This window comes from Coffea arabica, chromosome 1c, assembly GCF_036785885.1.
Source record: "Coffea arabica cultivar ET-39 chromosome 1c, Coffea Arabica ET-39 HiFi, whole genome shotgun sequence".
Lineage (NCBI taxonomy): Eukaryota > Viridiplantae > Streptophyta > Magnoliopsida > Gentianales > Rubiaceae > Coffea > Coffea arabica.
The window spans coordinates 58,882,222-58,905,663 of NC_092310.1; the positions used below are offsets into that span (position 1 = coordinate 58,882,222).

General features: G+C 39.5%; 5 protein-coding genes across 5 annotated transcripts; 1 reads left to right on the plus strand and 4 right to left on the minus strand.

The window, feature by feature from the left end:
* Positions 1 to 687: 687 nt before the first annotated feature.
* Positions 688 to 5,061, minus strand: LOC113733182 (uncharacterized). Its single transcript, XM_027259396.2, has 8 exons — positions 4,035 to 5,061; positions 3,655 to 3,804; positions 3,333 to 3,482; positions 3,025 to 3,102; positions 2,501 to 2,614; positions 2,204 to 2,410; positions 1,657 to 2,003; positions 688 to 1,556 (listed from the first exon to the last, which is right to left on the minus strand). The coding sequence occupies exons 1-8, from the start codon at positions 4,561 to 4,563 to the stop codon at positions 945 to 947; spliced, it is 2,187 nt and encodes a 728-aa protein (XP_027115197.2). The 5' UTR covers positions 4,564 to 5,061; the 3' UTR covers positions 688 to 944.
* Positions 5,062 to 5,695: 634 nt separating this feature from the next.
* LOC113733189 (chlorophyllase-1) lies at positions 5,696 to 7,301 on the minus strand. The gene is made up of 2 exons (XM_027259409.2): positions 6,921 to 7,301; positions 5,696 to 6,582 (listed from the first exon to the last, which is right to left on the minus strand). The coding sequence occupies exons 1-2, from the start codon at positions 7,194 to 7,196 to the stop codon at positions 5,914 to 5,916; spliced, it is 945 nt and encodes a 314-aa protein (XP_027115210.1). The 5' UTR covers positions 7,197 to 7,301; the 3' UTR covers positions 5,696 to 5,913.
* Positions 7,302 to 10,796: 3,495 nt separating this feature from the next.
* On the plus strand, positions 10,797 to 12,976 carry LOC113733198 (protein LIFEGUARD 2). The gene is made up of 4 exons (XM_027259421.2): positions 10,797 to 11,364; positions 11,545 to 11,658; positions 12,343 to 12,500; positions 12,599 to 12,976. Exons 1-4 carry the CDS (start codon positions 11,115 to 11,117, stop codon positions 12,803 to 12,805), a joined length of 729 nt encoding a protein of 242 aa, XP_027115222.1. The 5' UTR covers positions 10,797 to 11,114; the 3' UTR covers positions 12,806 to 12,976.
* Positions 12,977 to 13,423: 447 nt separating this feature from the next.
* Positions 13,424 to 17,245, minus strand: LOC113733206 (VAN3-binding protein-like). The gene is made up of 6 exons (XM_027259434.2): positions 16,660 to 17,245; positions 16,338 to 16,460; positions 14,803 to 15,244; positions 14,315 to 14,554; positions 14,112 to 14,219; positions 13,424 to 14,011 (listed from the first exon to the last, which is right to left on the minus strand). Exons 1-6 carry the CDS (start codon positions 16,999 to 17,001, stop codon positions 13,797 to 13,799), a joined length of 1,470 nt encoding a protein of 489 aa, XP_027115235.1. The 5' UTR covers positions 17,002 to 17,245; the 3' UTR covers positions 13,424 to 13,796.
* Positions 17,246 to 21,381: 4,136 nt separating this feature from the next.
* On the minus strand, positions 21,382 to 23,442 carry LOC113733242 (uncharacterized). The gene is made up of 2 exons (XM_027259504.2): positions 22,602 to 23,442; positions 21,382 to 22,495 (listed from the first exon to the last, which is right to left on the minus strand). The coding sequence occupies exons 1-2, from the start codon at positions 22,875 to 22,877 to the stop codon at positions 21,485 to 21,487; spliced, it is 1,287 nt and encodes a 428-aa protein (XP_027115305.1). The 5' UTR covers positions 22,878 to 23,442; the 3' UTR covers positions 21,382 to 21,484.

Genomic DNA, 23,442 nt, shown 5'->3' on the forward strand with positions numbered 1-23,442 from the left:
ATAGGGCCACGTTGCATCCTTGCAATTGAACCATCCCGTCCCACGGTCCATTCCTCGACCATAGTTCGCATCGTAGGGCCATTTTGTTGCTTAAATGAGTATTGTTCGTGTTCTTTCAAACCCCACCCAGGGCCCCACCTCCCTACCCCGCCACCAACCCAAAAAAAAAAAAAAAAAAAAAACCTCTAGGACTTTATCTTTTAAATTCACCTCAACGGACGGTCGAAGGATGTATGGCGTAATATGGAGTATAACACAAAAATGTTTTGAGCGGAAGATCAAATGCCAAAATTCTACTCATGAGATATCCAAGATAATTTTCATATGCATTAATAATTTTTTTTTCTTGGTGAAAGCAGGAACTCACATGCCTTGAATAGTACTTTAGTTTATGGTATTTACCCTTTTTTCTCTTGGGATTGGAATGCGTGGGAGGGGAGAACCACTTGAGATCCTCGGTGACATGTTTTCTATGTCAATCCAATGCCACCACTAGTGTTGCGCCAAGTGTTATGTTATTATTTACACTTGTGTTAAACCAAGCTAAATTGAATTATTAGAAAATTAAAGTGTAAATAATAACATGACACTTGGCGCAACACTATTGGTGGCATTGAGTTGGTATAAAAAACATGTCACCGAGAATCCCAAGTGAGGGGCGCACATGATGCACCATGAAATAAGTAGTGAAAAAGCTCGGATCTGACTGAAATTTCGGGATAAATCCGCAAATACAGCCGGGGCCAAAGGCCTAGGAAACTGAAAATTTGATAAGTTTTTCAGTTTGGACCGATATTTTTACAAATTTTTGTAAAAATATATATTATAGTAATTTGATATATATATGAAATAAAAAATACATTCCTCGCAATCCAAACAAGGGAATGAGTGGAACTCGCGGACTAAACATAAAGATGCTTGGGTTGAAGATACATCAATCTGTGTCACGAAGGAATGGCTCTGTAGCTACGCTGGGGAACTTTATGAATGGTAGCCCAAATAAGGTCAAAGTACAAAGGAAATTGGGCTATAGCAAACAAGGTGACGGGCAAGCAAGTCACTGCATAAACGGGGAAGGCCGCGAACTTGAGCTTATCTTTGAGCACAAAAAAGTGGCCGGAGCAGAATGAGATGAGAATGGAAGCTATGGATACAAACAGCGAAGTTAAGCCCAACAGAAGCTTGCTGGGCAAGCTGGTGCCAAAATCTTTTTCTTGGTACCTGGACGTGAGAATGGCTAGAAACATGACTAAGGAGGTGACCGAAAAGCAAAGTGCAACGAGGGATGAAATGGCGAAGCAGTCAAATGCCGGCTCGTTCTCCAGCGTTGGCGTACCGATGTCTTGCTTGACACCGCCTGGAACGGTGGTTGATGTTGCAAAGGCAACCGTGGCTATGAGTGCTGCCACGACGGAGCATGATTGGGAGGTGTTGGTCAGCCACTGTCCCCCGCTCTTCACGAGCTCCTGGTGAGTTTCAGTGAACACGTCCTTGGGGATCCTTCCTTCCTTGTTAACGCGTGCAAAGAAGTGCTGAGGCATGGACTTCTTGACATACTGCATCCACAACATCAATTGGATCAATTTCTTCGCAAAATAAATGTCTCTGGAATTTCGTATATGTTAAAAGAGAAGTTCGGGTTTCAATATCTCTTACCTCATACCACTTGATCTCCCATTGCATTTGCAACGCAGCACCTGGGATGAGCCAAGGTCGATATTCTCCTAGCCTTGCTGCAAGATGTAATGCAGTATTGCCATCCTTGTCAACTTTTCGGAATATGGAGTCTCTCATTATTTTCATGTCGAGTAAAAGCCGGTAAACATAGGGCTGTCTGTTCTCAACCGCTAACAGAACTACATTCTTCTTATCGGAATTCATGTCGTGAACTGCCACAGGAAAAAGTTGAAGAATTTTGTACACCATCTCAACCACACCATTCTTTGCAGCAATCAGTATAGGTGTCTCCCTCTTCCCCGTTTCAGTGTCTTGCCCATTCCCTCCTGCCCATAAAGATTTCTGTCTAGTCAGCTCACTAAACAAAGAAATTGCCTTCAGTAGTCCGAGTGCAATGTCTCAACAAGAAAATTATTTGTCTAAGAAACGATCGATGAAAAGTCTGTGCTGAGACTGTGGTTAATTCAATTCCATATCCGTTTTATTGCCAGGCAGAGTTGTGCTGTGGTCATGCCAAAAGAATTACCTTCTGCGGGTGGCGGCGGAATTAGCGCCCCATCCATTAATGAATAAGGCTTTGTTCCGTCGTCTTTGAGTAATTGTGCATCTGCTGGATTCTGTCCATTATCTTCATATTCATGTCTAGAAGTGCGCTTAAGAAGTTCATCTAAGACCTGGACCGACCATACGTGCTTCTGTTTTCTATTCTGCAGCTTAACTATCTCCATTGAACCTGTGCAAAATGCTCAAGCTAATGACTGGAAAGCCTTCAGAGTGCCAAAACACTTGGTAAGTGCATAATGCAAGGTTTTGCCTTATGTACCTAAGCCGAAGATAATTAGCATTGCCTTGGACATGAACTTAATTGCATCAAAGCAAGTAACATAAATGGCCGGAAAAGCAGGACGCCCTTCAGCTCTTTGCCTTTGATGCAATGCTGATAAAGAAGCGATACAACAAATCAGCGACTTGGGAGCAAGATTGGATCCATGAAGATCCTAAATTCACTGTATACGGATCCTTTTCAAGTTTTTATGTATTAGAAGCAACATATCAATTCATAATGTACTCCATTTGCTCAAGCACTTCATGTGCAGCTTCTTCAGTATCTGCAACAAAATAAGGAAAGTCCACAAAAAAGGTCCCTTTTTTCTTTAATAGATGCGCTTTCACGGATGAATACGAACAGGGGTAAATTAATCGTCAGTAGTTTGTCAAAATGTTGAAGAACTACATGAAGACATGGACAGCTTCTGTTCTTTGAAAAATGCTAGACTTTAGCGTGTCATCTTCACATGCAGCATAGAAGGTCTATATATCATCATGAGTTTCTCCTAAATACTTGACCTTTTTGTTCGCTGTGCTTCCCATCGGGGTCCTCAGCATCTGCTTGTTGGCCGCCATCATTCTTTCCCCTACCTAGTACTGTCCATTGTAAATGAAAAATAGTTTAGCTTCAGCATTTCGGGCATATAGATTCGGATGAATATATATGGACAAGTCTTTGGCAACATGTATGTTCAATGTTGCACTAGAAGCATCTTTTAAATTTAAATCACCATCGAATAAATGGAGTCAACAAAACGAGTTACAAAATTTGAATTGAAGATGAACAGCGCACTGGTATTTGATCTGCCAATAGATCCTCTACTCACCAAGTAACTGAAAAGCTCTCCCAATTAGCCAGCCAAAGTTGGCACAGCTTTGATAATTTTCTGGATATTTGGCATTCTCGCTGTATTTGAGCTCTGGAAACAGTGGTTGACGATAATGAGTCCGAGGCTCCAGCTTATCGATGATTATGACTTGAAAAATATTACTTATGTTAGTCATACAAAAGTATAACTCTGTTGCACAGATCTCAAAAGTAATGGAGCAGAGTTTTTCCCAACTTGCACAAGTTTTGTGAATCTCATATTTCAGACAGTTTTGCCATAAATTCACCATGGATTTGAGAGGGAGCGAAGAGAGACTTACAATGATAAATAATTTTGTAATATCCTCTGATACTGCTTCCAGTTTTGAAGGCTGAAGGCTTAGTGGCTAGAAGGTGGAGTGGGGATAAGCCTTGTTCGTTGACGCAGCTAACAAGATCCTCATATAGATGAATTATCTGGAAGGCCAACTCTGTGAACAACACCGATGAAAAACTCGATTAAGCTTCAGGTAGAAGTAGATAATACTACTAACTCAGCCCTCAAGGCATACTAGTACCAATACTTGAGTGACACAAATAGGGGGTGCAATATCGATGGATCAAGGAAATTGTTCCGCTGAACTACTATACATATATATATATATATATAGTAAAATTTGCTCCAGCTTACAAAGGTAAAAGCAGCAGAACGGAAAGTTACCAAAATACTCTCCTGCTATGGCACAGTGAAGAATGGTCTCGCCATCATTCCTTCTGCAGAAGGAATAGCCTTGATCGCTTCCGCAAAAGGAATGCAGACAGAGGAAAGCATCTTTCCTGCCGTGAAGAGCAGCTAAGAAGAATGGAGTCTCGCTATCATGGTTTCGACGGCCCATGAGTTTGGTGTCTCTGCTAGCAATGAAATGGCACATCCGAACATTTCCCAGTGATGCTGCTAAATGGAGAGGTGTGTTCCCTCGCTCATTCTCTGCCTTAAGGGCCTCCATTGCTTTTATCTCCGACCTTGCAACCATCAATTGTATTAGTCGTTCGACTGCGCGCTCTTGCCCGTCTGAGATGGCAATATGCAATGCTGTATCCCCTGATCCTGTTATTTTGGCCGTGTGAGTCTCGGGATGGTTCTTGTACATTTCTATGACTCCTTCCCAATCAGCTTTCATGGCAGTGTGGAACAAATTTTTCTTAATATCCTCGAGTCCGATGGGCGACCCTTCCGACGTAGATGTCATATTTCTTTCTGTGTATCGTTGATAGTGAATAATGGAGTGGTAAACGACTGCAGACCCGCGCACCTAAACTTAATTCGTTTACGCAAAGTCTGTGAAATATGCTTTTACTGCCCCAAGCGAGGAAGTATATTTGCAAATTCAAATCTGACTCTTTAAGTTTCTTTAGTTGCCATCTTTAGTAATGTCTTAAGCAAAGAAGATTCACAAAGTCTGGATATCTTTACTTTTAAGCTGAGATGAGAGACAACTGGAATGAGTTAAAAATAATTAAGGATATACATCTCGCCAAAGCATCACTATTCCTGTTTCCAGGTGAAGGGGTTTGCTATTTCTAGACTGAGTAATCAGCCATTCGATCGATTCAGATGCCTTGTTCCAGACGACAAGAGGTCTTCTGTTATACTTATACAATGGGGCATCACACACTCTAATAGAACACAAAATTGATAATGTAATATTTTTTATGATAAGATAATATAATCCTTCTTGTTAATTAATCTTTTGTGGTTCAACGATAAAATTGTTTATTATGAAAAAAAGATTTTATGTAATATATCAATTATGTAAAGAAATGAGTTCACAAGATCAAAATAATTTTTAAACTTTATTTTTTTAATGTATGACAAAATAATAGTTGCTCTTGATTAATCACAAGAGTCCGATCTTTATTTTTTTTTTCCTTCTAGATTTAAGAAACGAGGAGGAGACGAAGAGGGTATTAGAACTCAGAACCTTTAATTAGAACTCAGAACCTCTAATTTTTCTTGGTTTCAACTTTGGCCAATAGACCAAGGCTTCCTCGGCACTGTAATCTTTACTTGCACCTACTTTACTTCATAAATTCAGTTTAGTGTCTACCTAATCTCGGAGATGAACATCGAAGCGCCCACATGAAGTTACAAGAATTCAATCACCAATTAGCTGAAAGGACAAAGGACACAAAAGCTTAATCAGGAAACATAAGCTTGTAATGCAAAATTAATCAAATTGAAGAAACGAGGAAGTTTTTTAAGTAGTATTGCACCGCGCGATGAATTGTTCTGGACTGAAGGACATTTGCTTGCTTATTGCTCCCTTCATATTTTGTCGAAGATAATCAGGAATCTGACATGCAGAAATCAGATATACGTGGTTTCCGTGAAATCTAGATAGGGCCCCGTGAAATCAATATATAAATTGTTCAACAATTTAAAATTACGCAAATACATCCAGCCAGGAAACTCGCACGTAAATGCAACGATAGTGAAACATAATAAACACAAACAGCATTATTATTCTCCGGGGATTATGATCCACCCTTGCTGGTCTCGATCAGATTCTACATACATATTTATGTACGGCCGGAATATCTCAGGCGTTGACGTAAATGACGGGGTCAAGCGTTATGGGAGCGCTTTTGGGATTATTAATGACTGCCAGGAGATCAGATTCATTGTTTTTCAAATAAGACTCCATAAAGGCCACGACAATGCCGGCGACTGCCTTTCTCATCAGATACCTGGGCTGGGAGCCTTTCTTGCACGCGCAGTTTCCCAGCTTGGCAGCCCCGTCATCCAACATGCCCGTATGGCCATACTCCTTGGCAAGAAAATAGCAACAAGGGGGCTTACACTCGTTAAAGAACTCGGCATGGTTCACACCCTCGGGGGCGCATGGTGGTAGCAGAAAATTCTTTTTCTGGCTGCCCAAGCCTGTTCCGATAACGCCAACGGGAATTTCTAGATCGAATGATCGGGGGATGTAGGTCAGAATGTCTGGTTTGCTCCTCCATAGTGTGTTGACTCCTGCCACAGGATCAATGCCTATCAGTGCTTTAAAGTTGACGGTTGTTTCGGCCTTTCCCAGTGCCAGGCAAAACGCCACATATCCACCCCTGCCGTGCCCTGCAACGCCTAGATTGTCGAAGTTCGCGGTAACATTATCAGGAAGTAGGGCTTGAAGTTCTGTGGCCATCCATTTTGTGACCTCGGCTGCGTCTGTGATTTCTTGGGAGACCGTTGCAAAGATGCCGGGGTTAGTCTAGGGAACATATAATAATATTAATTGGTTAGCAAGCTAGGAATTAATAATCATCAAAAAAATGTTGCTTTCAAACTAAAAGTTTTTCCTATTCTATTAATGCTAGCTGCTTTCTCTTACACGAGCAAGCATGCATGCCCAGATGCAAGAAACACGTACGGAAGCAGAAGCCATTCTACAATATTTATATACTACTACTACTACTTGTGTGAGCAAATGCATATCGAGAAAGGGGAAGAGTGTATATAGTGTATGTATATGTATATATATATATGTAGAGAGAGAGAGAGAGAGAGATAGACGCGGGGGGCGGAAGATTCAAATAAAGATACACCTACCTGAGGAGCGACGACGATGAAGCCGTGGGTTGCAATGTGCTGCAAAAGCTGACGGTAGGAAGTATTTGAGCACATGAAGCCGTGAATGAAGAGGATAACAGGGTAGGTGTTTAGTTCGGTAGGTGTAAATACCAACAGCGGCCTACTTTTGGAAGAGACCGCTGATGACTCCACCGGGAAACTCTTAACACTCAAATTTCCCTCCTCGAAAACAGATGATACTTTCATTGCTTTGGAGGTAGGCATGGACTCCGGGACTACTACTGCTGCAGCCATTGCTACTGCTCTTACAGGTTACTAACTGCAATACGGATACTGAGTTTGTTCTGCTAGCTAGAATTTATGCATGACATGTTACGTTATATTTATTGGCAAACTTAGCAACTGTGAAAGCTGAGAGCATCGATCGGGTAACCTCCATCGGTCTTATATCGAATCGTACGACCAGACGTAGACATTGCAAGAAGGCCCTTGTTCTTGTCGTTTTGTCAACAGGAAATTTCCAGGTGAAAAAAAGACGCACTTGCGTATTTCAGGGACGAAGTAGCGCTATTTTGTTTGGATGTATACAACAAAAAAGAAATGGACGGACCGCTCGTCTTTTATTTTCTGGACAGAGGTCATTTTATTCGGAAAGGAAAAAGAAAAAGTTTTTTTCTTTTCCTTGCACGCCTCTTGTTCTAACGACCTAAAATTAGCTTCGTTTTATAATCACTTTTTCTTATATTTTAAATTACTTTTTTGTTTAATCCCACGTACATCTGTGAATTGATGTACAGTGCTACTCAACAAAAAAAAAATTTTAAATTATTTTCAACCTGAACAACATTTGACGATCGTGTCTTGGATGCATACGACAAAGAATAGAAACCCCGGGAAAGTCTACCTACTGACCATTTTGTGTATTGGGAGTGATAACTTCATTTATTCGGCCAAGCAGGTAACTAACAATTCCTTGATCATTTACTAGGAGCGTTTTACGAAATTAGATTCTACTTTCACAACTCATGACATATTAAATCAAGGTTCAAAATTAGAAATTTTCATATTATTATTTAGTAATTTTATTGAAATCAAATTATAATAGTTTTATTGTTTAAGGGTGTGTTTGATAAAATTGAAATTTGAAAACTAAAATCTGAAGTACGAATCCATTAAGTTATTGGATCGTTAACTATTAAATCCAATACATTTAAATATATATCACATTCAGTGATAAATGAATAGTTTATCACTTATTTTTTGAAACAAGTTTTACTAAGAAAATTCAATGCCATTTAATTAATTTAGATATTCAAATTTTGGTTATTAAACGCATCCGAACATGTTAAGATTTGAATCCATTAAATTCAAGTATTGAATTAAATTATCAAACATGGCTTAAAAATTACTATCTTATTAGAAAATATGTTATGATTATAAGACTTATTTATCAAGTCATCTAATTTATAAATAAAGAGTCATATTATTGTATTTAGTTGAGAAGAGAGAATGATTGAGAGTTTTGTTCTTATGATGTGAAAAATTATGGTTGGTATTATTTCTCTTCCCCCATACATATTTTTATATGTGTAAATTATCTCCACATATATATTAATTTTATGAAATATATCTCCTATATATTTTTTTATTCTACATTTGATATCAGAGTTTTAGATTCAAGATGTTGATTTTGAGGTGCCTGTAGACATTGAAGAATTGACCTGATTATGAGGGTTAATTGTGAATTTTTTTTCGCTGTCAGAGTTAGAGTATAAAAATTGTTGCGGAAAAATTAGTTGATCGAGTTAGATTACAAAATGGTCATTGAGTGTCTAATTTGTAAGGATTGGATCATAAAATTGATTCTAGAATTATCAAATTAATTGCTTGTGAATATTACGATAGAGATCGGAAAAGAATCCTATCAGTTAGATTGTGATTATGAAAATCACAAAGTGGATTGTTAATAAATTAACATCAAATTGGATGATGCAAACAGTCTATCCAAAAAGCATGAATAAGTTGAACGATGAGATAAATCTGTTCAAGTGCATGTAATATCGCAGCAACAAAAATCAAGGGAGATTATCGTGATAGTGATGAATTTGATTCAAGGGGAAGCTTGATTTAAGGGAGACACTGTTGACACACTAAATCAAGGCTCAAAATTATAAATTTTAGTAGTATTTTAGTCAAATTATGGTTTTAGTAATTCTATTGGAATCAAATTATGATAGTTTTGTTGTTTAAGAATTAGTATCTTATTAAAAAAAAATTTTATGGTTGTAAGACTTATTTATTAAGTCATCTAATTTATAAATAATGAGTCATATTATTGTGTTTAGTTAAGAAGAGTGGAGGATTGAGAGTACTGTTCTTATGATGTGATAGATTATTGTATTTAGTTGAGAATAGCGAAAATTGAGAGTTTTGTTCTCATGATGTGATAGAATATTCTTGGAATTATTCGTCTTCTCTCACACATATTTTTATGTACGTAAATTATCTCCACATATATATTGATTTTATGAAATATATCTCTTTGATGATTTTTTTTAATTCTACAACGACAAAGGGAAAAAAAATTCTTTTGTCGTGATGTGCAGGGCCCAATAAAATACTAGCGGTAGTTTCATTGGAAAGAGTTATAGTTGTTGGTACTGCAATCAAGGCCCATCAGGAGGCGGAGAAAGAAAAACACACATCACTGTCCTTACTACCGCCGAGAACCTATTCTGACCAAAGCCCTTAAGAATGGGCCGAAGGCGAAGCCCAATTCAATTCAATGCATTTTTGTCGAATTTACCAGGCTAGTCCTTACTCTTCCTTCTTCTTTCTTTCCTTGCGTGTATTTTTACGATTTAAGGAAAAAGAGTAAACTTGTTTACACACACACAGGAATCCTAAATTCTGGGAAGTCCAGAAGTTTTTGTCCAGTCACTCGACGACCGCAAAAATAATTTGTCTCGTTTATTTGGAAAGTCAAATCCTTGTGTAAATCTAAACAAGTACCGTGTCCAAATCAACTATTTTCTTGTCAAAAGTCTAATTTTTTTTTTTTTGGGATTCAAGGGAAGGCTCTAAATCTAGCCTCACATTTTTTTGTTGATTCATCAATAGATTCCACACCTAACCAGAAAAATGTACGTTTTGACCAGAATGAATGAATTCCACACCTAACCAGAATAATGTACGGGAATGAATCCCACACCTAACCAGAAGGCACCACTTAGAAGCCAAAAACCATTTCGAGTAAGCAAACAAAATCACACTTTTCGATTGAGGTAATCATAACATTTTGTTGAAGCACAGTATTGAACAGATAGTTGTGTCATTTGTAGTTAGTTTAGTGGATTCAAATGAAACAAGAATGAAGTTTTCTTTGATGACATGATGATGAGTTTTAGTAATAAACTTATATTTCTCATTATTAATTAATAAGTCTTTATCCCCTCTATTGCATCGCTCAATAATCCCTTTATACAACAAAAAAAAAAAAAAAATCTATAACAAACCATTATAGTTAGTATAAGTTATCATAGCAAAAGATAAAATTCATAACAATGTAGAAGTATAGTAATTTTACATAGAGTATACTAATTTTAATAGGACGAGTCATTTTTAAGGAGAAACTAAGCCCATGTTTGGATTGCTATTTTTTGGAATTTTTTTTTTACATACATTTAAAAATTTTATACACATTATAATATTCTGAAAAATATACTACTATAATAATATTTATTTTTTAAAAACTCTTAAAAAATTGCAATCCAAACAAAATCACGAGCATCTCCTTCCATTGGCCCATACCAATTAGAGCCGGGGATGAGGAACGCCTGAACAGCGTGGCATTTCGTTGGTAGATAATCGAACTTAGGAACGAAGCAAATCCCAACAGGCAATTAGAGAAGTCTCGAATGTGCGAGATTGGAATTGGATCATCTTTCGCATTGTTCCCACGTGCGAAGCCCTCTCCGCACGCTTTGCGATGGACGACTCGTGAAGTTTCTCATGCCTCCGAGCCAACTACTGCTCCCGTTTCGCCAGTCGCCACCCCCTTCAAAATAATAATAAAAGAAAAGAAGAAAATCCAAACTTTCCGCATGCGTATAAATCCTCCTTAAGTAGCTTCCGATCAAAACCGCCGAACGTTCCTGGTCTTGACAGTCTATCTTCGATTGGAAGGAAGAAAGAGAGATTAGTAAAGGTACTATGTGGACCCAACAGTACCGGAAAGATGACTTGGAGAGCGGCGCAAGGCCGTTGTACCCTATGATGCTGGAGAGCCCTGAGCTCCGTTGGGCTTTTATTCGGAAAATATACTCTATCATCACTGCTCAGTTGGTTTTGACCGTTGCCGTGGCTGCCGTCGTCGTCACCTATCATCCCATCGCCCGATTCTTCACAACCACCGGGGCTGGACTGGCTCTCTACATTGTTCTCATCATCACCCCTTTCATTGGTATGCCTCTTTTCCCCTCTTCTTCTTTTTCCCATCAAATTGTTTGGAATTTTGGAGTTTTTTTTCCCCTGAAGGGAAAAAAAAAAAAACCCGTCGGTTGGTTTCTTCTTCTTCCTTTTTTGGGTGGGAATATGGGTAGTTGATTCTAATTTTCATGTACTCCCTTTCTTGTCGATGCAGTTTTATGTCCCTTGTATTACTACCATCAGAAGCATCCGGTGAATTACTTACTTCTAGGAGTGTTTACTCTGACCCTAGCCTTCGCCGTGGGATTGACTTGTGCTTATACTGAAGGTAACGCATATCGTTTGTTTGACTTTATTCTCCTTGCTTATAATCTTATCCTGTTTGACAATTGTGGTTCATTTTCTCAAACATGTTGTTGAATTTGTGCAAAAATTGGTTATGAAAATGAAAATTGCGAAATTGGCAATGAAGCTCGAAGTTAACGCAGTTATAAATAGGGAGAAGAATAGTAAAGGATGAACAAGATGAATTGCTAAGAATGAATGCATTCGTGTGTAATACTGGTAATCCTTTTCGGGAAAGATGCTTTACTCAATGGACATTCCCTGTTCTTTGTGCGGCTACTCTACACTCATGCCATTTGAATCATCGACTGGAGAAATTTTGTTGCTTCGGAGGATAGTCATGCCAGTAACTAATGCCACGATAATGTATACTCAATATGGTGAATATGGTAAATTATCGACAGCTACTTGATTATACTACAGAATTTTTTTTTTAAATAAAAATGGGGTTTAAGCATCCTGTTTGATCCTTTCCGTGTCCACAATGCAATGTGATTGCGAAGCATGAGCAGTTCTCGGTTGGGAATAAACTTCAGGCATTGTCTTGTCCAATGAGGAATTTTGAGTGTGGATACCCATATCCGCGAGAGAGTTTTTGTGCATTTGTCTGAGTTATTATATACGATATTAACGTCTAGATGTTTATTGCACTTGAAAAATCCTCCAGGGAAAGTGATACTGGAGTCGGTTATTTTGACTGGTGCGGTGGTTATTAGCCTCACTCTTTACACATTCTGGGCTGCAAAGAGAGGCCATGATTTCAATTTCCTTGGGCCCTTCTTATTTGGTGCTGTTGTTGTGCTTATGCTGTTTGCAATTATTCAGGTTTGTGGATGTTCCTCACCTGCATTTCCTTTTCTTGAGTTGTCTAACCTTTTTGGGAGTGCTTTAGGGTGCTGATTTTAATTGTTTCCCTTTTGTAGATTCTGTTTCCTCTTGGCAGGATCTCAACGATGATTTATGGATGTCTCGCATCAATAATATTCTGCGGGTACATTATCTATGACACTGACAATCTGATCAAGCGCTACACCTATGACGAGTATATTTGGGCAGCTGTTGCATTGTACTTGGATATCATTAATCTCTTCCTATCTATACTGACTATTTTCAGAGCTGCTGATAGTTGAGATGATTGCAGAAGCTGAACCATTCTCATGTTGTAGTTCTACATGAAAAGTTCTTTACTTCCCTGTTTTTTTTTTTTTTTTATAGTTCTTAGATATTATCGTTATGGTACACAATTGTTAATTTTCTTGTCACGAATGATGGAATTGTATCTATCTATGATTTGAATTTCATTACTTTGTCAGTATCTCTCTCTTGCGAGGTTTATATATGCTCAGTCTTTATGTTCGGATATGAACCTGCCCTTTTTTTGTTTTTCCCCCGAGCTTGGAGTTCTTACCCGCCATCTTATATAGATTTTGGTTTTGAAATCAAAATTACTTCCAGGGTGAATCCTGCAAACATGGTGATCTGGCCTTCAAGGCCGCCTACTAAATAGATCTGTTCATCGGGCTTTGTTATAAGATGAGTATTTCAATAAATGTAGCCAATTCCTTCTTCTTTGTGGCTTGGTCTGCTATCGAAGCTGTATAAATGACCCTGGAAATGTCATTCCCCTGCACATAGGGGTAGATAAGATGTTTGGGAAGGATGCATATGTTGTTTTTTAGTCGTGCATGTCTTTGACTGGTATTCCATTGGGCAAAGGTTGTTTTCTCTTCTGAAATTTTGTACTCGTATTTTCATGTGCAATTGTTCTCTTTTTCTGCACTTAGCATAAAATCAGTTGCCAAACCATCCAGGAGCGGATTTTCTTGAGTACAGGGTCTATATTCTAACGCCGTTTTCATTTTCTTGATATAAACCAAAGTAGGACGTGCACAGTTTTCGGTTTCTGAACCGGCTGGATTCTTTAAACACCAAAAGTGAAGATGGAGTTACAAGTTACCACATTGTTTGCAGATTAATGTGGTACTTTTGCAGATTTTGGAACAAGTTTACCCTTGGCTAATGAAGCACATTCCACAAGGTTCCTGTTCTACCTTGATGTGAATTGAGCTGGTAATTAATTCTTCGCCCCTGCATCCGCTCCACCATTTATAATCTTGTTATCTACTTGTGAAATCTCTTTTTCGTCTCGGCCACAATAGATAGAAGCCTTGAAACACCTTGAGTCCAAATGTCATACTCCTTCTGATTCCTGCATTCAAACTCCACGATTCCACGCACTTCCGTCTTCAGGCCAAAGTACCTCCTTTGTTCTCCATCCTCGAACAGGTGCCTCCCTGGCCACGCCGGCATGTCTTTACAAACATCTAACACTACGTCTGCAGTCAGATTCAAAAGAAGTGATGTTCAAATTTTAGCATTCCCGGTTTGTGTTGCCCTGTAATTTAAAAGGGACCTAGTAATGCAGAAGAAGTTTACTTTTTTTCTTCTTGGTTATGGTGCTGGCTACGTGTTTGCTCTTCATTTTCAGCATCACCTGCCCCGTTCTATGAATGTAAACCGAGACAATCTTCCAGTGCAGATCCCCTGAACCATCAGAGAAAGGTCAAGCAACTTTTTATTTATTTAAAGTCCTTGCTCGTACTACATTCATACAAAACGACTGAGAAACTGGGGGTTACCCTGCCGGGTTCGCTTGAGAAGCTCTCTTCCCCGAGCAAGCAATTCTTGGTTACAAACGCCCAAAAAGTTCTCTTCTGGAACAAATCCTTCACCATAGCCACCGAAATTAACAAAATCGTTATTGTTGTTGTTCCGGACGCTACCGCCTATACCAATCCCTCTCTCCACAGGAATCACCGTTGCAATATTCCATACTTCCTTTAGAACTCTTGCCTTCAACGTAGCCACCCCTCGCAGAGCTGCAGAACCAACACATTTTACAACCACACCAAAAGAGAACAAGTATGATTTGAGAAAAATTGCAAAACTCGTTCATTCTGTTTAAAACTTTTCCTCCCCTCAAGTGGTTGGAAATATTAATCCCGTTTGTTATCATGCTCAAAAAGTCTCAAACCGCGTTCAACTGCCTGAGTAATGTTAAAGTCAGGTTGTGATGAAATTCACTGCAGTTAAATAAGGGAAGTGGGGCTTTCTGCTGGTGGTAAACCTGTGGCGGCAGCAGCAGTAAGAGTTGAGATATCTCCATGGGAGCGAACATTAACGGCAGAGCTAATTGCTGAGATCAAGTGTTCGCGGTCAGCTCCCATAGCTTCTGCGGCTTCCACGCACTGAGCAGCTACCAATGTTGCCGCTGAAGCAACAGCCATATCCGTTTTGGCGACCTGTTCGTCCTTTCCCGTGGTGGAAGATGCTGCTGCGGTGGCGGCTGCAATGGCGGCTACAGCTGCAGCCACTCCAGCAACTGATACAGCAGCATGAAGCTGAGCATTCTGGGTTCTGCTTTCTTCTTTCTTCTTCTCTCTCCTCTCCTTCAACCACCTCCCAACTGTCTTGCCACCAGGTGTGCTAGCACCACCACCACCACCACTATAACCATTCCGGGTGCCGCCCGTAAACAACGGTTGCAGACTGTTGTTTACGCGTAGATACTGCAAGCATACTTCTAAGTTAGCAACCCAAATTCTTTAATTTAATTATCAACCGTGTTTCTCCAACCAAAAAAAAAAAAAAAACAAACAAATGTAAGTAGGAGAATCGGGTAGGACTGATCAGTGAATAATGATGATATGATCTTCTGAAAATTGGAATTATCTGCTACTACTAGTACTCTCATTTATGATACTTGCCATACGGGTGGGTGTACAGCATTTTTAAAATTTTTTTTTTTAAACGACTGATAGATGAAATTTAAGAAACGGGGAGATGTAAATATAGTAACATCTTTGATTTTTGGAGCTTCGATCCTCTCATTAAAGCAGCGTAGCTTATCTTGTTGTGTCCCAAATCAACTCCTGAAAAAACATTCATGAACCCTGCCCAAGCCCAAGTCCAAGTCCAAGTCCAAATCCTTCTACTTTTGAGTTTTGAGTCCATACAATGTGATGGGCTTCCAACTCAAATCTTTTTTGTGCTGTCAGGGGTGTGTCCAAGATTTGGCCTTTTAGTTCAACGTTTTATGTTTTGTTACCAAAAAAAAAAAAAAAATTTGTTTTTTTTGTCAATAATGTGTGCGCGTGCCCGGGTAAAAAATAAAAACGTCTTAACATGTGAGGTTACCAATTTTTTCTTTTTCTTTTCCCGTTTCCACAGCGAATTGATATACTGCTAGTAGTGTACTTCCATTAGCTCTAGTGTCTAGGAAGTCAAAAGTTGGGGCATTTGGACGCCTAAAGCATTCTTGCAAAGAAAGTAAAGTATATCGGGAGTACCCAAAAAAAAAAAAAAGGCGCCCTGTGTGATCCCCACCTGTATTCTAGACGCTAGAGATCAAAAGTTTGATCCACAATCCCAACATCATCATCTGCTAACTTTTTAATGCATTAACAGACGCTGTGATTGACTAATGAGTACGTTCAGAAATCATTTCACACTAGTAGATTCTCCTAGCCGACTAGCCCCCGCCCCCCAAACTGTTAGTGCCATGCACAGTATAGAAAACAAAGAGAAGGAAGAAGAAACGGATCCAAGAAAACATTTGTTAATTATAGATGAGAATACCAGTGGTAGTAGTAGTAATATTACCTTAATGACGTCTTCGAATTCCTCAGAAGGTGAAATGGGAGGGCTGTCAGTTTCATCAGTCAGGCAAACGTTCAGAGGTCCGCTACTGTGCGATAGCCTTCCTGAAGTTAGAGGCGATACTTCCTGCACCCATGACATGCCCATTGTCAAGTTATTTGTGCCTTTCAACTAATTATGCGTAGCTAACAGTAACAAAGTACGTCAATGAGTTGAGCAGCCGGCAAATTAATTAAGGAACTAAATCAACAGTTGCATAATTCTTTTGCTCATAACATAATGAAAATTCGGGTGGGTCGAACATATTTGGACGGACTGTACTGACGGTTTGAGCCATAATGCGTTCGAGGACCAGTTGAGAAGTCGCAGATGAAGCAAAGGAGAAAGTGTTGCCAGAAAGCTTAGCAGAATCCTCCGCCTCCTCCTGGATGGGGTTCATGTTTTCAGCAGCAGCAGGGGCGGCATTGCAGGCGGTGGAGTTAGCAGCAGCAAAGCCAGCGCCTTTGGGAAGCAATGATGGGGTTTGACGAGCTGCTACAGCCTTGCACACCTTCATGGCTGAGGCGCTCCATGACCTCGACAGGAACTCCATCGGCTGTCTTGGACTTTCCGGCAGCTGAAGTCCTCCTCCTGCACCTGAATTCTGTTCTGCCCACATGTAATCCATTTTTGAACACGCTAGAGAAACAACGACAATTGAGCCCGATTTTGCCTTCCACCAGCTCCTCTTCTTCTTGGCTAAGAGTCAGACTGATGATAATACTACTAGTATATATCTGTCACTCGCTCTGGCCTTAATACTTAATAGCTAGCTAGCTAGCACTACTTAATTTGTCTCCGACTTTCTTTCTTTTTATAAAAAAAAAAGGATGACGGGGAAATTGTAAAATTGGATTGTCTCTGCCTCGCTGGCACGGTTTCTCTTTTGATAATCCTTTTTCTTTCTTTTTATTTTTTTTCCCCCTCCTTTTGTTTTGTTGAAAACAGAAACAACGACAGAACCTATTATTGGTGGTGGCGTCACCAGAGTTACAGACTTAACGGAGGAATAATACTCTATTATTAGAGTCTTAAACCTAAACTTAAACACTCGCAACTCGCAGCTTTGCTGCGGTCGACAGGCCTTGTTTGACGTGCGGTATCTAGCCGCGTACGAAATCTTTTTTCCGTTTTAGAATCTCTCTCTGGTAGTACATGTTTTCTGGGAAATGGAGAAAGTTTTGTAAGGTTAGGGAAATTTAGCTGGCTATGAGAACCCTTTTTGGGATAACCCTACTTGGACTTTTTCCTTTACTCCTTTCTTTTTTTTCTTGGTGTCTTTTGCCTCCTCGAGTGTGTATTATTGTTTTTGTTGTACTATAATTTTTCTATGAGCAATCCTCTACAGTCAATAATTCCGCTTTAAAGTCATCATTTAAGCTATACCCAGAATATAAAAATCAAATCCGGAGAGCATTGAACCAAAAGAAATGAGATAATCTTAAGCTATACTTTCTTCTTCTTTTTTTTTTTTTTCACTTTTCTCCTTAGTTGAGAGTCGAGACACGTTGTCATGGAACGTGGTGCATGCATCACTTTCTTATAATATCATGGGATGAAAATTGAACCACCATCAAATCAGCATTCGTATGAATTTAGAAGAAACACATATATATTGACACATTGATAAGAGGTAAGATTTGAACCATTAATTTTTCACCCCATAATTTATGTGACGGCCAACTCCTCCTCCTCCTCCAGAGGAGGTTGGTTAAAAAGGAGGGGTGCAGCCAAACTGATGAATTGAATCCACGTCTTTTGATAAGCTAATTCGTGTGGATGCTTATTTGCCATATAGCTTTGTCGTCAATGAATAACGCACACACCATAATGCTTGACACAATCTCATAGTTTGAAAGGATAGGCATTCCGTGCTCTGTCCCTTCTCCCTTCCCTTCTATAACATCTATGGTGACAGAGAGAAAAGAAACCCCGGGAGAGAAGGGAAGGGAAGGGAAGAGAGGAGCGAAGAAGGGGGAGGGGAAAACCAATCTGGCAGTGGCAGGTAAGAGTAAATTGCCCTCTTTCCACTTCCGTTTACTGCATGCCGTATGGACAGGACGTTTTGGAACTGAAACTGATAAATGCAACATTTCTTTCTAGAATATCGAGTTACAAATGAAAATGTCGGGCCACCACAATGATGGAGATGCTTACCTCCGATAGATAGGACTGTTATACGGTGAAGTGACAATTTACTTCACATCCATGCCCCCAGCTCGCCGAGCATTGTGGATTAACACATCCACATTTTTAGTCACGGAGACTTTCCTCAACTGATTTTTTTTTTTCTCTTCTAGAGGTGAATTCTTTGAAAAATGAAATTTAATTCGTTCCTTAGAAGAATAGAATCTGGTCAGCGGTCAGTTGTGACTGTTCATGATCTGATGACATTGACAGTTTTGACACCCCAGAGGAGGGCAAAATCAGTAAGCCTCTGTCACAATTATTTCCAGTCTCTAACGTAAACGACACGATCGTATGCCGGTCGTGTCTCAGGTAATGGCAACGTCAAAGCTCGATCAAACGCTAAGAGGTCCACACAAAAGTTATACCCATACTAAGAAGGCTGTGCGGATTTTGTACCCTGCAAATTTTGAACACTTCACTGTCACAAGGCGTGCCTGAAGACGTCATCATCTGCCCTCCTTTTACGTCATCTTCCACAGCCCTGGTTCTGGTTGTCTTCCTTTTTCTCTTCTACTGCAAAGTGTATGCTGTAACAACAATAATGAAGCTTTACTGCAAAACGGAATAGTTGGGAAGGATCAGCTTTCTCTTTTAAGAGCTTTCTGCATCTCGTTATACAAAGCCCATTGGCAGGGACCATCACTCACTGAATTTTGTCCATTAAAGAGGCACCTTTATTCCTTTTGCCTCGACTTCAAAATAATCAGCTCGTCATCTCCTTTTCATTCCCCCCAAATGCTTTTCGTTTTTTTATGTTTTTGAACAAGTCCCTCTTTTGTTCTTTGCGCCTACATTTTTGCTTCATGATCCAAAGCACCGATGGAAATTTCCCATGGAAAGAAGACAGGAAGTTTCCCACGGAAATACCAGTCTCCATCTCACAATTAATACCCGTACCAAATCAGGCTTTGAAAGCTTAAAGCCATTTTATTTCTTTTCTCCAGAGCAATCCTTCAACAAGCAGTACAACTCCAAAGAGCCATCATGTTTTAGAAAGCTAACCAAGCGTCATTCTGAACCCTAAATCAAGAAATGGCCTAAATTCCGCAAGTACATCACTTGCTAATAACAAGGATAGACAGCTGAAAAATAAGATTTCAACCATCCCCAAAGTGGGTAGCTAGTAGTACTATGTAGGTGGAACTCACTGGAAGAAAATACATACATGCACATGAAAAGACCATAGGACAAAATTACATTTAAGCAGAATATTAGAAAGCAAAGTAAAAATGAGGACTATCATACAGACAGGACCGATCAGAAATAAGTGATCTACAATGTGGTAATACGCTATCCTGCCGCTTTCCAAATAAAACAATCATCTTGAGATCACAAAAGTGGTTTTTTTTTTTTTTTAATTGCTTAATCTTCCACTATAGGAGTAGTTTATGTACTCAGCAATCAGTCTATCCACTTTCAAGGTTGAGAATTATCCGGTGTACTTCTGAATTTTGTCCCTAGTAATTCAGTGTTATCTAGTTAGAAGCTAGACGTTGGGGCTTTAAGTTGATTTGGTGTAGTGAACTTTAACAGACAAAGGTGCATGACAAGTAGCAAGAAGCAAAACTACTCATCATAGTTGACATCCCTATCAATTGCTCTGGATGATACTCTTAGATGAAGGTCTCAACCAAAAAAAAAAAAAAAAAAGGGAAAGAGAACTCACACAGTTAAAACAGGCAAAACGAAAATTGGTGGTTAAGCAAATAAGGAGAATATGACTGTCTAGCACACCAGATCTGACTAACCCTTAAAGCATGTGAAATCAAGCCAACAAGTTTTGACCTGCAAGAAATAAAATAACACAAGTTGCATCATGAACCAGAAGTACAAGAGAGGGAGATCAAATGAGGCATGAGAGGAACAGCAGTTGATTGCTCCATTTATGTTATCCTCCGGCAAAAAGCATCATAAAATGTAAGTGAACTAAGAAAGATACTCAAATACCAATTACTTTCCTTCAGCAATATTACCCACCAGAATGTTTCTGGTATACATCATAGTACACACAAACTGCAGGCACACGCATCATCACCAGCTAAGTAATCAAAGAAATTGAACAAATCAGTTAAAAACTTCAAATAATTATTCCTTGAGTAGCCTAGTTGAACAACAATTTATGCATGTAAAACACGAAGACTACCAAAAGAGATGATTGTGATACATCAAATTATAAGCTAGTTAACTGATCCTTTGAGGAACTTGTGATGAAATTCTCAATTTAGAATCTTCAATGTTGGAGACATTAAGTATTCTAAGTAAACTGACGCAATTGTCGAAATATCCTATAAAATTTTACTGCGATCAGTTGATTTCAAGCACTTTGAAAAGCCCAAAAAGGGCCTTGAAAACAAATCCAAGACCATAACTTGCAAATTTCACCTGAATCAAAAAAAAAATATTAGTAGATTTCAGAGTGCAAGATCCGGTACAGCAAAGATGATCAATTCTAGTGAGATAATAAAAACTGAATTAAATAGCTGTAAAGCAAGTAGTAGATCAGTTGATTCAGTTCCTCTTGTAACCATGATTCAAAGACTCGGCCGAGTCGTCACCCGAACGGAGTTCTCCGATACGATATCTGGACGAGATGACTCCAAGATAATGGATCGTTGAGAACTTAGCCCGAAACGTCTTCGAGACAGATAGAAATGGCCGAATCATCCCGAACTAACTCGAATTTTTATTATTTTTGCTAATTTTTTATCGTTTTTGTTTATCGTATTTTTTTTCATTATTCACAATTTTTAAAATATTAAATGTTTCAAAAATTTGCACCGATATGTCAAGATCGATAAGTAATGGTCCGGACCACGTCTGCAATTTTGAACCATACTTGTAACAGCTTCAATAATCATAAAGACTTAGTTTAGTTGAGAGCATTGGAACATAGACAAAAGGGAAAACGGCCTGCCAGTTTCCTATCTCTTTGACTGTAAACCACTACCACCATAATACTGCTTTGTAGTTTCTCGTGAAAATTCCGCAAATGTCATTCCATGTCTCATCCTTAAAGAAAGAGGTGGCACTATGTTATGAATCTCTCGAAATAAATCCTTTGGTTCCAGCTCTGCATCGTGATTATCCTTAGCGGACAAGTCAGCTTGTTGGTACCCTGATTTTAAGCGCTCCGCAGGGTAATCCAAGAGGGAGAAAGTTCTGCTCCAAGCTGGCTGCAAAAAGACAACAAAGGTTTCCCTGCTCAACTCTACCAGGTCGACCGGCTTACAAACACAATGAAGGGTGGCCCGAAGCATCCCTTTTGACAATATATCAGCTGCTTCCCCAACCTGAACGATGACACTTTCGGGAGGCGCCTTGACCATAAACACAGAATCCTTTTCTGGATGAAATATCTTCAAATATGTATGCCCACTAGGAGAGGGGAACTCTTGATCACTACTCAGTATGAACATTGGATCTGTTAAAACCGTAAATATTCCATAATCATAATGCCATTGTTGCCATAAATCAGCCCGGCCACCACATGATGATCTGGCAAGAGCCCTCTGTAAACTTGCTTTTGTTGTCCCATTAGCTGGACATCTGCCGTTAGACAGTCCCTTTCTTTTAGCAGCTTGTTTGATTATACAATTATCAACAGTGGAATGATAGTGTATCAGCCGCCCTTTTGCGGTGCAGGATTCCAACAAGCTCTGCTCAAGCTCTCGGCTACCAATAACCCCATCACAAATTCGTGCGAGACAAAGTCCAATCTCCATCAGCCTGATCCCTAGCTCCTTAAAGTCATGTTGGAGATTCTCAAATTCTGCAGACAACTCATCTTTATGCCTCTCTATGTCATCATTCACGACTATCGCCTCACCCTCGGTGCCATCCATATCTGTTCTATTATAGTTTAACTGTGAGGCAAAAGACGATACTATCCTATCTAAGTTCTTCAATGGAACATCACTCCCCAGATTATGCTCCTGTAAGTTCCCAAAATTTTCAGAAAACGTACTCTCTTTTTTTTCAATATTTTTTTAAAATTTTCCAGAAATATTCTTAATTGGAACAATTAGAGAAAAAGTTTACCTTGAGGATGCGGTTTTGATCCTCGTAGTTGAGTAGAGCGAGTTTGCGGGCTAGAGGAAGAAGACTTCTGCGAAGATTGGATGCAACGGGGACGGACTTGACTGCGATTAGGCCGGGTCCGGTGGGGCCTAGGTTTTCCATCACGGTTTGGGTGATTAATTGCAGCCGTTGGATTTGTTGAAAAGATGAAGAAGATGAGTCTTTGGCAGAAGATAAGAGGATCAGATCAGAGTAATCGAGTTGGTAGAGTTCCAACGCTTGTCCTGCCTCCTCCATTGCGGGCAGCCCCACCCTCTCACTCACTGTATCGGGACCCTGGAGACGGTTGTCGAAGACGAATTTCGGGCGGGTTTTATTCGAAAGACGCCCTTAAATTATACAGCCGGGACGCGACGTCGTATTTAGGCGATTGAAGGGTTTGTTTCCACAGGGTGTTTATAAAATATTGCTACTGAAACAATAATATATTGCAAATGTGTTTTGTGAAAGAAAAATATTTTATTTTCCTTTTTGGTTAGATAAAATATCTTTGAAAATTTTCAAAAGCATATATTTCTGAATGTAGCAGAGTAGTGTATAATCAGTTTTTAGAATATGAAATGATTTAAAATTTTTGCAAAATAGAAACAAAGCTACGTCTGTGTAATCAGTATTAATAGCTACGTCTGTCTGTAAAGGGGAAGGGGAGTCAACAAGAATCCCATCGAAGGAAGCTACCTGAAGGAGGTAGCCATGGCCAGTTTGGTGGGGGACGATAGCTACGTGGTAACCGTCTTACCGCCACCACTAGCTGCGAGGCCATGGAACTGCTACTAACCTAACTGATCCATATGATAATCTG

Bases quoted from the DNA above. Each gene is read 5' to 3' on its own strand.
- LOC113733182 (XM_027259396.2), bottom strand. From the start codon at position 4,563: ATGACATCTACGTCGGAAGGGTCGCCCATCGGACTCGAGGATATTAAG. The intron at 2,615-3,024 runs GTCAAGTATTTA...CTTCTTTATCAG, and splicing joins GAAGCACAGCGAACAAAAAG to CATTGCATCAAAGGCAAAGA. The intron at 2,004-2,203 runs GTAATTCTTTTG...CTTTATGGGCAG, and splicing joins TCCGCCGCCACCCGCAGAAG to GAGGGAATGGGCAAGACACT.
- LOC113733198 (XM_027259421.2), top strand. From the start codon at position 11,115: ATGTGGACCCAACAGTACCGGAAAGATGACTTGGAGAGCGGCGCAAGG. The intron at 11,365-11,544 runs GTATGCCTCTTT...TTGTCGATGCAG, and splicing joins CATCATCACCCCTTTCATTG to TTTTATGTCCCTTGTATTAC. The intron at 11,659-12,342 runs GTAACGCATATC...AAAATCCTCCAG, and splicing joins GACTTGTGCTTATACTGAAG to GGAAAGTGATACTGGAGTCG.
- LOC113733242 (XM_027259504.2), bottom strand. From the start codon at position 22,877: ATGGAGGAGGCAGGACAAGCGTTGGAACTCTACCAACTCGATTACTCT. The intron at 22,496-22,601 runs GTAAACTTTTTC...GGGAACTTACAG, and splicing joins ATCAAAACCGCATCCTCAAG to GAGCATAATCTGGGGAGTGA.
- LOC113733189 (XM_027259409.2), bottom strand. From the start codon at position 7,196: ATGGCTGCAGCAGTAGTAGTCCCGGAGTCCATGCCTACCTCCAAAGCA. The intron at 6,583-6,920 runs GTAGGTGTATCT...TATGTTCCCTAG, and splicing joins TCATCGTCGTCGCTCCTCAG to ACTAACCCCGGCATCTTTGC.
- LOC113733206 (XM_027259434.2), bottom strand. From the start codon at position 17,001: ATGGATTACATGTGGGCAGAACAGAATTCAGGTGCAGGAGGAGGACTT. The intron at 15,245-16,337 runs GTAATATTACTA...GTATGCTTGCAG, and splicing joins AATTCGAAGACGTCATTAAG to TATCTACGCGTAAACAACAG. The intron at 14,220-14,314 runs GTAACCCCCAGT...CTGATGGTTCAG, and splicing joins TCTCAAGCGAACCCGGCAGG to GGGATCTGCACTGGAAGATT.